This window comes from Musca domestica, unplaced genomic scaffold (genome assembly GCF_030504385.1).
Source record: "Musca domestica strain aabys unplaced genomic scaffold, Musca_domestica.polishedcontigs.V.1.1 5, whole genome shotgun sequence".
NCBI classification, from domain to species: domain Eukaryota; kingdom Metazoa; phylum Arthropoda; class Insecta; order Diptera; family Muscidae; genus Musca; species Musca domestica.
In genome coordinates, this window is record NW_026712346.1 from 1,230,489 (window position 1) to 1,242,671 (window position 12,183).

At 33.3% G+C, this 12,183-nt stretch overlaps 1 protein-coding gene across 3 annotated transcripts in view; it reads right to left on the minus strand.

Moving 5' to 3' along the window:
- The window catches only part of LOC101890066 (E3 ubiquitin-protein ligase MIB2-like), a 305,563-nt gene that overhangs the window by 121,969 nt on the left and 171,411 nt on the right, over positions 1–12,183 (minus strand). For 2 of the 3 annotated variants that reach the window (XM_059128314.1, XM_059128313.1), the window contains one exon: positions 2,925–3,110. In XM_059128314.1, the coding sequence (XP_058984297.1) occupies positions 2,925–3,110 (186 nt within the window). Of the gene's footprint in view, positions 1–2,924; positions 3,126–12,183 lie in introns of all 3 variants that reach the window. The other variant, XM_059128312.1, reaches the window with a different exon arrangement.

Here is a 12,183-nt window from a genome sequence, read left to right on the forward strand (position 1 = left end):
TTATTTTTCCTTCCCGGATAAAACAATTAACTCGTTCCTTGAGCCGTAGATGAGGAAATTGTTGGGGATCGAGTTTGGATAAAAGAGAAACTTGTAACACCATGGGATTCCACTTAATATTGTCAATTAATGTTTTGCAAAATACCTAATTAAGGGTACGAATTTATGGAAGTCAGATATTGAATGTTTTATTTTCTATTTCTTTTTTTTATGTAAAAGTGGTGAAACCTTTGGTTAGCAAATATTAACTTTATTAAAGAAATAAATATTTCAGAACAAAAATACCTTCGTTTTGAGACAGTTTAGAATGTTTTGAATTAAATATTAATTCAAATGTTTTAAAAAGAATAAGTTTTTTTCACAATCAATCGGGACTTAATTTCACTGTTGTTTCGAATAATTTCATTCAGAGAAAAAATATAAGCTGGTCGCGAATACGTTTCAACTCTTGATGTGTGTTTATGTGATTGTTTCAGGAAAGCTCATGATCCACATTACAGGAGTAACGATCTTATTATTTGGCTATTTATCTTCCCATATTCTGACCTGGACATGCTCTTGAATACATGGAAAATGTTTATTAAAATGTCTCAAAACAATTCTGTAGGATTACAAAATAAAAAAAGTGCGATCCTCCGTCCTCATGTCTCAGAGGCCGACATGCTACATCGTTGTTGTGGGTGGAGTGGCTAACTTTGAGGTTTCATCGATTAGGTAGTGATTAATGGTGCGATTTGGAATACCCTCTTGTCTCGCACTTACGATTTAAATGACAATTTTATTGATATCTGCATCCCGAAAAAAAAAAACTATTTAATGAGTTTCTGTGCCACCATGGAACTCTATAGGTTTTACAAAAGCTAAAAATGTGAAAAATAAACAATATAAGAAGACAGGATCTGCTATTGACTACGAAAGATATTCTGTAGCACGCTCTGAATATACTACTTTAAATATTATTAGATATTCAAATTACACCATCAAACTTAAGAAACAACTTTAAACAGAATCCGGTTCTTTCCACAAATTTGTCGATTCGAAACGCAAATCCAGTGATTTTCCACTAAATTTAAAGTACTACAATTAAATCCTGTGATAAGAATGTTATTACTAACTTATTTGCAGATTTCTTCAGTACAACATATTCTGCTAAAACAAATCAATCAATATCAATTGCACTGTTGAACAGCACTATGGTTTAAAATGGATTGAAACATTTTTAGTATGGCTAAGAAAGCAAACCAATGCAATTTACACAGACTTCAGCAAGATATTCGATAAAGTCATAAACTATTACGATCAAAATTTAAAAACATTGGATTTACAAACAGAAGTTCCAATTGGATTTCACCACATCTACAAAATAGAACACAAAAAGTATGTTTTAAAAATGACATTTCGGAGAGTATTATAGTTTCTTCTGGAGTCCCACAAGGAAGTCATCTAGCACCACTCCTGTTTTCTTTAAAAAAAAATTTTCAAATATTTTGATGTGAAAATATTTTTTAACTTTTTGGAGATATGTAGAAACCAGTTGCTTCAAAATGATAGAATTCGTTTGGTAACTGGTGCAATATTAATTTTATGGAAATTAATTATTCGAAATACAAACTTATGAGATTCAAAAGAAAAAAAATATTGGATACTTGTTACACACTCGGTGACTATTCTCTGGAAATAGTTACTATTCTTTTATCTTGGAGACGTATTGTATTGTAATCTTAACTTCAATTCTCATATTTCAGTTTCTATAAACAAAGCAATATCAGTTATCGGTTTTGTGAAACTTTGGAGTAAGCAGTTTAAGAATTATGTTACATAAAACCCTTATGTTACAAAAATTTATACATGCCAATTGTTCGTACTTTTCGGTCATGTGGACTCTTTTTATAAAACACAGCGACCGCTTCGACTCTGTTCAAAAACAATTCCTGCTTACAAAACAAGTTCTGCTTATGATGAACTTCTCATACGATAATCTTCCACCATACAATGATAGACGATCGCTGATCAAGCTGCCAACTCTGAAAAGCCGTAGAAAAATGCTAAATGTCTCAATTCTTTATTATGGGTGATATTTCAGTTGGCTTTCTTGTTAACATCAACTTTAATGATCCTCAACGTACCACCCGCCACTACGAATAATTCTCCAGAATGAGCTATGCAAATGCTGATAGATTTAAAGGAATGTCAAAAGATTTTAACAAATTATATAATTATATTGATCTTGCAATGGATTTTAATACTCTAAAAAGTAAATTAATAATGTTACTTAATTCCTAATTTTAATGATATAATTATAATTTATTTATTAGTCTGTAAGAAATTATTCATAGACTCATTAAATAAGTAAATAAAATAATTTCATGCTAACATATGATTTAATATATCATAATATTTCGATGACAATATCAAACTTTCAAAATTAAGAATGAATATCACCTCCTACAAAATGTACACACAACTTGTATTCTGTGGCAAAAGTATAATAGAGTTTACGGTTTGAGACCCAACCTTTAATACACTATGTAAAGAACATAAAATAACACGCGGTTCATAGAATAGAAAAAAATAACTTCTCTTTTACCGGCAATATTTGAAAATAACAGTTGCATCTTTACCTAAAATTCGACGTGATCGGTCGACGTACTCCACCACACAAAAAATTTTACCATTGTTGGGAAGTTGAATATAGATATACGCTACGGCGAATTTTAGGTAACACTGTTAGTTCGAATATAATAAAAGGATTGTAATTAGCACACCTTACCTGTCTCTGTTCTAGAATCTGCAAGAATCCACTAATTTTGCAATTGCTTTTTAATTTCATGAAATATTTTTCTTTTATGGTAGAAAAAATCTATTACATTCTTGTGGTTCTGGTCATGATTTTTATTCTATTTCTATTGAAATCATAAACTTACCCAAAACTGGCATGTGGTCTTTGTAGTAATAGCCGCCTGTAGTTGCAACAACATATTTCAAATCAACATTACCCTTGTGTCCCAAGCGGTAAACATTTGTTGATCCTGTTGTCCAGGAGACATTTGCTACACTGCGACAAGATTCATTGTCCCAACCTCGAATTTCCATAACTCGTCCTGTTTCTCCTGTTAAAAAAAGTTCTGAGGTTTATTTAATCCATTCATACCACAAACAAAGATAAATAATACGAAAAACATTATTTAAAGTAACAAACGAAATAAAGAGCAAGAAACTTTATACGCCCAAAAATTTATATTTTTATCAATATGTTTTTTTTAAGATTTTCCAATTTATGACATTTTTTGTATCTAGATACCGTTACTAAAATATTTTCCAGCAAAAATATCAATTTATGTAAATTAGAAACTAAATTTCGACAAACACACAAAGTCCTCAAATCACATTTATTTGGCCATATGTTCGTCGAATGTCGATACTTTATTGTTAAAGGAAGAAACGAAATAAAGAGCAAAAAACTTTACACACCCCAAAAATATATATTTATTTATTTTTTAAGATTTCCCAATTTATGACATAAAACTGTCTGATTTTTTTTTTTTGTTTCTGGATATCGTTACTAAAATTTTTTTCAGCAAAAATATCAATTTATGTAAATTAGAAACTAAATTTCGACAAGCACACAAAGTCCTCAGATCACATTTATTTGGCAATATATTCCTTTTATAATAGTACAAGTATATTTATCGTAAATTATCGATGTATAGATAAAAATATGGTACGATGCGGTAATACATATTATACTTGGGAATTTTTCAAACAAATTGCAGCAAACTTGGAAATAAAATTACAGAAAACACATTGGGGTTTGATCCCGTAATTCGAAAAAGGGATTTACAATTTGTAGATGATATAAAAAAGATATATGTACTATAAATATATATAGGGTAACACGCTCATTCACGGGATTTAATAACTAAATCCTAGAAAGTAGTCGCAAAATCTTTTTTGTGCAGACAATAGATAAATCGTTAATAACGAAACTAATTAAAAAATATTTAAAAGACTAAGAAGGATTCAATATCTACACTTTATATTGTGATAAAGACGAAGTGTAGTTCATCCACATATACCGGTCGGTATTGTACACCCTTTTAATCTTGGTTTTTTAACGGCCACCTGAATTATTTCATTAAAAGATATAAATCTGGACGGATATTAGGAATCCCTAGTACATGCATGTTTTAGGTCTTATGATTTATATTTTTCATACTTTTTTGCAAATAACATCGTGGATAAACAATCTTATTTGTATTTTATTTATTTCTAAAATTGCATCTCTTTCTTTCTCAATGCAAATTTTCTCTTTTTCTTCTGCTGTTATTCTATTGTTATGACTGCAAATAAACGTCACTTCTTTTTAACTTGCAGGCACAACTGTTGTTTTTGGTGAGAGTCGCTTCCAAAAACTATCATTCTGTTAATAAAAACCATTGCGTGTCACTAAATTTTTTTCCGATCATAGGGAAAAAAACCATCATATTATGAATAAATTTTTTCACCATTCTAGCAGCAGCTAATCATTCTATCATTTTCATAAAATCCAGATTTGGAATTTTTGGTAAGAACAACCAAATTTAAGCCTTATGAAAGAGCCGTCGTGTGCCTGGAAATAAATACGTTAATGGCGTAAGTGTCAGTATTCTTCGACTTTTAGTGCAGTAACTTGATTGGAATCTTTGGCCTATGGTCAGGTAAACTTACTTATGGTAATTTTAATTGCCAAAGTTTGCGACCATCTAGATATAACAAATAAGGTTGACAAGTAAAAATATCGGCTTGTTGGTAGTGGCATTGATATTTGATATTAAGAAAGCTTCTTAACTTCCTGGATTTTCATAGGACCGATTGACGGATTGTGAGAGACATTGTAATATAGATTAAAGTCCTCTGTATCTTAGGAGTAATGTTGACCAACAACCAGCGTTGTTTAATTGGCTGGTTCAAAATTTCTTCTTTTGTTGCTACTGCTTCAAGCAGTATTCGCCCAAGAAATGATGATTTCATAAATTGTACTTTATGCCGTCAACCTTTCCACATGCATGGAAGGTTGCTCATGTAGTGCCTGTGTCGATTCATCCAATAAACATATTACCGCCTATTTCGAAGATAGTTAAGCATATTATAAGGGATGCTATTGTTGAGTTTCTGTATGACAATAAATGTTTAAGTAGTTCTCAGTACGGGTTTCGGCGTAGTTGTAGCACTACGGTTCATCTCTTAAGCCTCACTGATCTAATTCGTGATTCTGATGTTGGTTTTCTTACTGGCCTTGACTTTTGATTCTGTGAATCATACGCATCTGTTCTATAAGTCGAGAGACAAATTTGATTTCTCTCTTTCTTCATGTAGATTGACATTTTACATAGAAGTGCTCAATCTGTCTTTCTTCATGTAGATTGACTTCATCGTATTTTACATAGAAGTGCTCAGTCTGATGTTTATGCTGTTCGGTGTGGTGTCCCACAATGGTCTAAACTTAGTCCTTTGCTTTTTCTTTGCCCTTTTATGTTCTTAAAAGACATTATAGGTTCTGTGTGTGCGGATGACATTCATGTCTTCTATAGAAGTGCAGATCTCTTTGAATTGAAAAATGTGACGAACATTACCTTGCATTTGCTTTCTATGTGGATCTTCTCTAATGGTTTGGCTGTCGATTGGAATAAGACTGAAGCTGTTCATCAGTGTTGGTTCCTTTGTTGCTAATTTTGTGGATGAGTTGTTTAGGTTTAAAAATTGACATCAAGCTTAGCTTTTCAGCTCATGTTGATTCTTTGCTTAGGAGGCTCTTTAGACTCCAATATCACTTGCCTCCTCTTAGTGTTAGGATGATGCTAGCCAGAACCTTTTTAACGTCTCATGTCAAATTTATGGTACGAATGCTTGTTAAATTCTGTGTTCGCAAGCTTGTTAATTCTATTGTTAGATATGTGTTTGGGTTGAGCCAATACGATCGTATCTTGCAGTTTGTTATTATGCTTCTTGGTCTGTCCTTAGAGAAATAAGTGGACTATCACCTGCTTCTCTAGCATTACAGGATTATAATTTAAGTTTAATTCTCCCTTATATAAGTTTGTGTTTTCTAAGTCATATCGGAACCCTCAATTTTTATTTCCAAGAGCTGCCTCAGACACTAAATAATTTTACTTGTTCCATCGACATATAAGGGAAGAGGTGTTTTGAATATTTGTCTGTTCATTGGATTGCTGATTGCAGGTTATTGTTTATTATTTAATTTTAGTTATTGTCTGGGGACTCATTTTTTGTTTGTTTTTTTTTTTTTTTTTCATAGAATTACTTTATTATTTTTAAGTATTTTTTATTGTCGATGATGGTAGCTGCTACATTAGCTCGATTGAAAACATTGATTCGTTGTGGTGTATTGTTATTTTTTTTTTCCACAGCCGTCGTTTGCGCCAACCATCGGTTTAGTGGCAGCTACCATCGGTTTTGATTTCACTGCAGTCTCACTATGATCATTCTGTTTTTCTTCACCAATCTTCGTTATGCTTTCTTCCCATTTGGGCAATTCCAATGGTTCTTGCATTTGCGGCACCTTTTCTCTGGATGCAATATTTTCATTTCTTGTTGGTAGCTCTTCATCAACTGATATTTTTTTCTTCGTTGCCTGTAACTTTGGCTCTTTTGAATTTAACGCGTTATTTCAATGTTAAACTTTCGAGAGACATCAACGGGTACGTTTTCATTTTTTTTTTTCAATAGTTTCTATGTCCTCAACTACTTCCTGCTGAATCCCTAAACTACCCGAAATATTTTCAACACATTTCTTGATGTTCACCTTTTTATGTGCTATTATTACAATACTCCCACTTCTCACTATGCGGTAACAGATTTTGGGAAAATGATAATGACTTGTGTAGTCATCCTGTGTTGTTGAAAACTGCTATCGATGTTTTCTATTCTTGAGAAAATAACTCTTCTAATCTCCTCCCAAAAACCAAATACTGCATCGATTAGTTTAACCGTTATCCCAATATCTGGCGGCTGTGAATGGAATATTGAGGACTTTCTTCCACACTGTTACGGTGAACTTAAGCTGTTCGCCTCAGCTTAATAATCAATATCTAATTGTGGAGTTTCTATGGGTACAAAACCACCTATTCCGTTTAGATCTCTCTCGATATTTTTTATGGCATACCGCACTTCCAAAGCGACTATGCAATCTGAGAATGCAATTTTTTCACATACGTTGGAGATCCCTTTCGTTATTTAAATATTCCTTTCTTTCTTCGGTAAAAGAACTACCTAATTTGGAACATTTTTCCCTAGCTTCCTTAATTAAACCATATTGAGCAATTTTGCCCAGTTCTAAATATAGCGACAAAATATTCTCGCCCAACATCTTTTGATGTTGACTGAAGTCTCCAAAATTCATATTGACGAAATGTATGTTCGCATAAATAAACAAAAAACGAAAGAAGTCACTTTTAACTAGATCGACAGAATCTTTCACTGTATACCTATCACGTCTCCTTTTACGCAACGAAATGATCTATCACTGTCTTTGCTTCAACAGTGCAGCTTTCACGCAGCTACAACCTATAACCTTAACACACTTCACTACTACGAAAATGTGCGCCTATCATGTTATTATTTTTGCATATACTAATAATTTTACGAACACTGAAATTATAGCCTATCACTTCATTTGCGGATAAATCTGCTACTGCGGACTTATCACGTCTGTGTCACCAAACGATAAGCTCGACTCCTAACCTCATTACAATACTGTGTAACCAAGAAGGAATGAGACAATGCCACAAATGATGTTTCTTGTTTCGTGGCTCGAAGGGAGCTCAATTTATTTTCAACATTTTCTTAAAACAAAACCTTACATCTGATACATTTACACATGCACTTACTTATTAATGCTTGCTGTGTCTAAATACATAATGCACCCCACGCACACATTACGCTGCGGGAGAAAGCGGAACGTACCTACTTTGTGATCGACTCTTTCGTATCTTCTACTTATGGCCGTGATATTTATTACATTATTTATTACGGACCATAAACCTAGCATATGGAAAACACATGCAACGTAGGTTCTTTCTAAAACTAAATTACAATCTTCGGCAAAGACAAATACAAATAAGATAAGAATTTAAAAAGTATATTCAACATACAAACTATTCATACAACAAGTACAGTTTCTACAAAACTATACACCCGGGAATAAATTTGTTTAGAGTGTGAAACTCGATTAAACTTACAAACTAAAATAAATAAAATAAAAAAAGTCGAAAGAAAGGAAATCTTATTGCAAGTAAACAATCTGCATATTAACCCCTGAGTGTACCAGGTAGAACTTTTGTAAAAAATGAATAGTGATAGAATGTCATAATTTGAGGAAGTAATTTGTATTTGCCCAGCTATAAAATCTTTGATCATCATATATTTTAGATACATAGTTATTTTCATGATAACGGATTCGATGAATATATTTAGAAATCAAGTCATAAATGTGCGAAACAACATTTTGGATTCTCCATAAACTATCCTGTTGGAGTATCTCTAGATTCATAGTACAGGGTGAGATAAAAAACTGCAACAAAGTCAAAAGCCATAATATTTACATTTGTTTTAAATTTTATTGTAGAATGCAAATATGTCGGAAATAGTATCAAATTGTTCGAATTGGTCACCATGGCACAAATTATGGCCTTCAAACGGAAAATGAAACCGTCACACGCTGGCCGTATGTTGGTCGGCGGTATTTTGACCCATTCCCGGCGAAGCGCTTGCTTGGGATGATCGACACTTTGGTGATCCAACGGATTGGTATCCGGAGATTTTGGTGGCCATTGTGCGCTGGAAATGAAGCGAGGAACCTCATTTTGTAATTCTTGGGTGGCGCGTGCTGAGTGCGATGGTGTTGTTTGCGTGCCCAAGGATTTACCCTCCAAAATATTTTCGTGATAATATTCGGCGTTTATTCCGATGCCAAGGTCGATTACGGCGGCCCACAACATCACCATGGCCGGCGCTTGAGTTCTGGTTCATAACCGAAGGTGCACATTTCCAGCTGATCTCTTTGGCAAGTAAACACGATCATTATGTTTGTTTACAAACTATTCACATTTAAATGCTGGAGTTCTCTAGCGATAGCCACTTGTGGTTTTCCAGTCAAATATAAACAAATCACACTATCACACTTTTGAACGCTTGTAAACAACATAATGAGCTGTCACTGAAATAATTTTAACTAATGTCGGACGAGTCGTTTAGAAAAGACCGCAGTCTGAAGTTGGTTGCAGTTTTTTCTACTCGCCCTGTATTTGCCAATACAATGTCTGAGAACTTTCCGCTCAAAAATTTCCAATGTTCAGTTCTGATAAAATATATTTCAAAGCTTCCTTTGAAACACGTAAGCGTTGTTTAAACCTTCAATGTGAAGAAAAACTATAACAGCAGTTGTGGTTTCTTAAAATGAGTGTACTTACATATTTTCTGGCAAAGATAAAGAATTGTTTTATCACGGATTTGTTTTCTTAAGATGTTTACAATGAAATCATCTTCCGAATCCGACGATGACATAAAAAAACACAATTCCTCATCCATTTTTCCAAATTTTCACTTTTTAACCAATTAATAACAACATGTTTTATTTATTCTTAAAGGTGGCAAATTTGACATTGTCAAATGTAACAAAATCGGTAAATTCGATACAAATTACGATCGAATGCAATCATCCCAACAATAAATTCGAGTCGTAATTCATGTCGATACGATTTTGCATTTGATTGCGGATGCCGTAATTAGGCCCAGATATACCGGTTTTGAACTGGTTTTACTTGAAAGATACCTATTTGTCAGAATTCTAAGAAAAGTTCTAAGTACTCCGAATGCCTTTCCCAAAACCTGCCTAGCGTGTTTGTTAAATTTTAATAAATCATTGAATGTAATACCTTAATGTTTCATGGTATTACCTAATGGTAAAGTTTTACTTTCAGGAACCACATATTTCTCGCATTTCCCTGATGTATTTCTTATGCATATGGCCTCAGTTTTAGATGGATTGAAACCTTATTTACGTGATGCTTAACTTTGCACATTGCCATATATGAGTGATTCGTCATGACCATATCATACATAAATATATTATATAAGTGTGGAGCCAGTATAGATCCTTGGGGAACACCATAGTTAACATAATCTAAATCTGATATTTTTTTTACGAAACTGGACACAAAACTTTCTACTTGAAAAGAAGCTATAAAATAATTTGATAACAAATGGATCATTTCATACAAAACTCCTATGTGTGATGCGTGATCAAAATTTCCTTTTCTACATCTAATTTCCGTTCTCGAAGTACATTTCCGTTCTCGAAGATTACACACAATATCATTTTGGAGTTTAAGAAGGGCATCTGTGGTAGAATATCCTTTCTTAAAGCCAAACTGTAGTTCGGGAATATACGCCGTAGTCATCCAATGATTCATTTTAATATGAAAAATTCGTTCGAGAAATTTTCCTAAGTTTGAAAGCAGAGAAATCGGTCTTAAATTATTAATTTCAAAATTGTTTTTTAACAACGTGTATAATTTTGAACACCTTCCATTTTTTAGGAAAATAGGATTTATTTAAACAACTCATAAAAATTATCGTTAAGTATTTTATAGCTTTGGCAGGATTACTTTTAATTATATGATTGGATATATTGTCTAAACCACATGACTTTTCATACCCTCCAGCATTCTATGGAGGGCATATCAACTTTGTCATTCCGTTTGTAACTCCTCCAAATATTCAGAACAGGCCTTAAAATGTATATATATTCTGGATCAGCGTAAAATTCTAACACGATCTGGCGTTGTCCGTCTGTCTGTCTGTTTCGAACGAATTGAGATAGAAGGCTAACATTTTGCATACATGCATAGTTTACCAGTAGGCAGGTTAAGTTCATAAATGGGCCATGTCGGTCCATGTTTTCGTATAGCCCACATATAAGGGTACCTCCCGACATTCGTTATTTTCATGATTTTAGCGACATTATTTACCGGAATTATTTCGAATTTCGTACTTGAATTTCGCAATGGGTACTACAGCCTACGACAAAAAATTGTATAAGCAGGTCCACGTCTTCGTGTAGCCCCCGTATAACGGTACATCCCGATTGTCGGTATTTTGTAGATTTCAGCAATATTATTCACCGGAATCGTTTCAAATTTCGTATTGAAAGATCTTAATGGGTACTACAACTAATGGCAAAAAATTCGTATGCAGATCCACGTATAGCCTCCATATGACGGTACCTCCCGATGCTTCGTATTTTCATGATTTTTGCGACATTACTCACCGTAATTGTAACAAATTTCGTATTTGAAGTTCATAATGGGCACTATAGCCTATGGCAAACAATTTCGTATGCAGGTCCACGTCTTCGTATAGTCCCTATATAACGGTTTTCATTCAAATGGTAGTTTTGGGCATTTTTTTTAATTTTTCAATTTCCTTCGATATGTTGGAGGGTATTAAAAGTTCAGCCCGGGCGAAATTAGCTGTTTTTTTACTTCTTAATATTCATTGCTTTGCAAATATTGCTGATTTCATCTATTAATATTATTTGAGGGATTCACATGTGGGATTTTCTGAATGGTGTCATTAGGATCAATTTCAGGGTCAGATAAATTCCTGTTTGAATCTGGAAAGTTTAAGAGTAATTCATCTCTTACTTCATCTTGAAAATTATTCCAGTCCGTATATTTGTATGAAGTGAAAGATTTTGGTGTGTTTAAAAGAATTTAAAGTGAGGATAATTTTAGATGTAATTTTAGTGGAAAATGGTCGGAAAAGGTTGGTAATGTAATTATTTGGAAATTTCTAGATATGGGATCAGCTAAATTGGTGCTTACTATAAAATGGTCCAAAAATGTGGCTCCATTGGGAACAAACGGAATTTCGTCGGAAATTCTCATGAAATGTAAAGATTGTTGAAGCCATGTATGTAATATACCTCCATTGATAATGTTCATTGAGTCACCCCATGAAATATGTCAAGAATTAATTTCACACCCTAAGATTCGCCCATAGTAAGTACAGGAAGCATGGTGTAAACTATTCAAACCTTTATAATATTGAGTTCGATCGGCATTGCAGGGAATATAAACGTAACCAATTAGAATCTCGCGTTCAATACCAGTAAAAATAAAAAAG